We start from the raw sequence: 1,678 nt of genomic DNA on the forward strand, positions 1-1,678 counted from the left end.
TGTTTTCTTTAATATATATCTTGTTTCCAAGGGAAGTTTAAACTATCAGAAATTCCCCTTCTAGCAAAACTAGTACATCAGGGTTATGCCTATTATTCAACATGAAAAACAAGCACCATTCTAATAAAGAATATTTCAGAGATTATTTGTTAAATACATAATTCTTAATCACCTCCTGAATCACACAGATGAACACATAGAAGGTGCAGCACAATGGCTTATCTGGGTATTGTTAGTTTCATCTTATACTTTTCAAACATTCTAGGTATGGCAACTCCCTATCTTCGGTTCTCAAATGCCAAAGGAAAATCCTCCTCCTTATCTGAGTACAAGATAAGTACACAATAAGCAGGAAGCATTCACCCTACCTAGTAGCTAGGCAGTAGGGAGAGTAAAGGTTGATTAAATACAGTCCCTGCCCTCAAGGAATTTGCAATCTAATAGGGTTTTAACTCCCAATCTAGATAACCATAACACACAACCTCTCATCAGACTGGACTGAAGCTATGTGAGCAGTGAAGTGGTTGGAATGGAATATGGGTGGTCTGGGACAGAGGACCGGGCAGAGAAGGCTAGCGGAAAAGCAGAGAAAGCAACTCCTCCCCTTAAAAAACAAAGCAAAATAGGATTACTGGGGATTATAGGTGTGTCTACCAATATACCTAGTATTTACTTGGTGAGTTAAAGGCTCGTGGTGTTTCGAAGGAAAGACTCAAATTGGAGCTGGGGGTGGGGAACTGCGGGAAAGCTTTATGGGAGGGGAGGATGGCACTGGGAGAAATTCAATAAGTCTAGCATCTTTTAAGCTGTACTAGACGTTTTATAAAATATTCTCGCTTGATCCTCACAAACCCTCTGAGAGGTAGATTCTAGATGTATCCTCATTGTGAATGAGGAATCTGATGCTGAAAATGAATTCAAAATGGACACAACTACTAAATGCATAAGGCTGAATTTGAACTCAGGACTTCCAAACTTCAGCTCCGCCTATAGGAACACTATAGAAACGAGCCCTATTGTCGTCGTCATCTCCGCTTCCCCAGTGGCATTCGGTCGGGGCGCCCGGACAGGCGCTTCGGCCATTCGCTGCTGATCTTGCCACTTTCTCAGATGCAGCCGATAAGTCTCAACACGTGCGCCGGTAAAAAAGGGAGAAATCCCATTCCCTCTTCCAGGATACGAGGAGACCTGCAACATGGCGTCGAAATAGCCCCTTCCCCGCCTCCACCTCGGGGAGCGACGTCAGGGGCGACCGTTGCGTCTCCGCCTCACGTTCGGGGCACGCAAGCACGCACGCACGGGCTGGGAGGGGAGAAACCGAACGGCCGCGGGAGCGCGCCCTGGGGGAGGGATAAGGCTGCCGCTGGGGGCGCGCGCGTCGCGGGGAGGAAAGAGGGGAGGCGCGGCGGCGGCAGCAGCAGCGGCGGCGGGAGCGCGCGCGGCTCCGGGAGGCGGCGGCGGCAGTGGCAGCGGCGGCGAGGGCGGCGCTCGCTCGCTCGCTCCCTCGCTCGGCTGCTGGTCTCGGGCTCCGAGGAGGCGGAGGCGGAGGAGGAGGAGGAGGAGGAGGCGGCGGCGGTGGCTTTCAACTGGGGGTTGGTTGGGAGGGCGGGTGGGGGGTGGTGGGAGATTTGCTCCTTTCTGGGCTTGATCGGCGGGCCCGCCCCCTTTCCCCCCACCC

At 52.0% G+C, this 1,678-nt stretch overlaps 1 protein-coding gene across 1 annotated transcript in view; it reads left to right on the plus strand.

The window, feature by feature from the left end:
• The first annotated feature begins 529 nt into the window (after positions 1 to 529).
• Positions 530 to 1,678, plus strand: part of SMURF1 (SMAD specific E3 ubiquitin protein ligase 1) — a 117,413-nt gene continuing 116,264 nt past the window's right edge. The window contains exons 1-2 of the mRNA XM_044678733.1: positions 530 to 676; positions 994 to 1,369. Coding sequence (XP_044534668.1) covers positions 530 to 676; positions 994 to 1,369 — 523 coding nt within the window. The remainder of the gene's footprint in view (positions 677 to 993; positions 1,370 to 1,678) is intronic.

Source organism: Gracilinanus agilis, chromosome 1, assembly GCF_016433145.1.
Source record: "Gracilinanus agilis isolate LMUSP501 chromosome 1, AgileGrace, whole genome shotgun sequence".
Lineage (NCBI taxonomy): Eukaryota > Metazoa > Chordata > Mammalia > Didelphimorphia > Didelphidae > Gracilinanus > Gracilinanus agilis.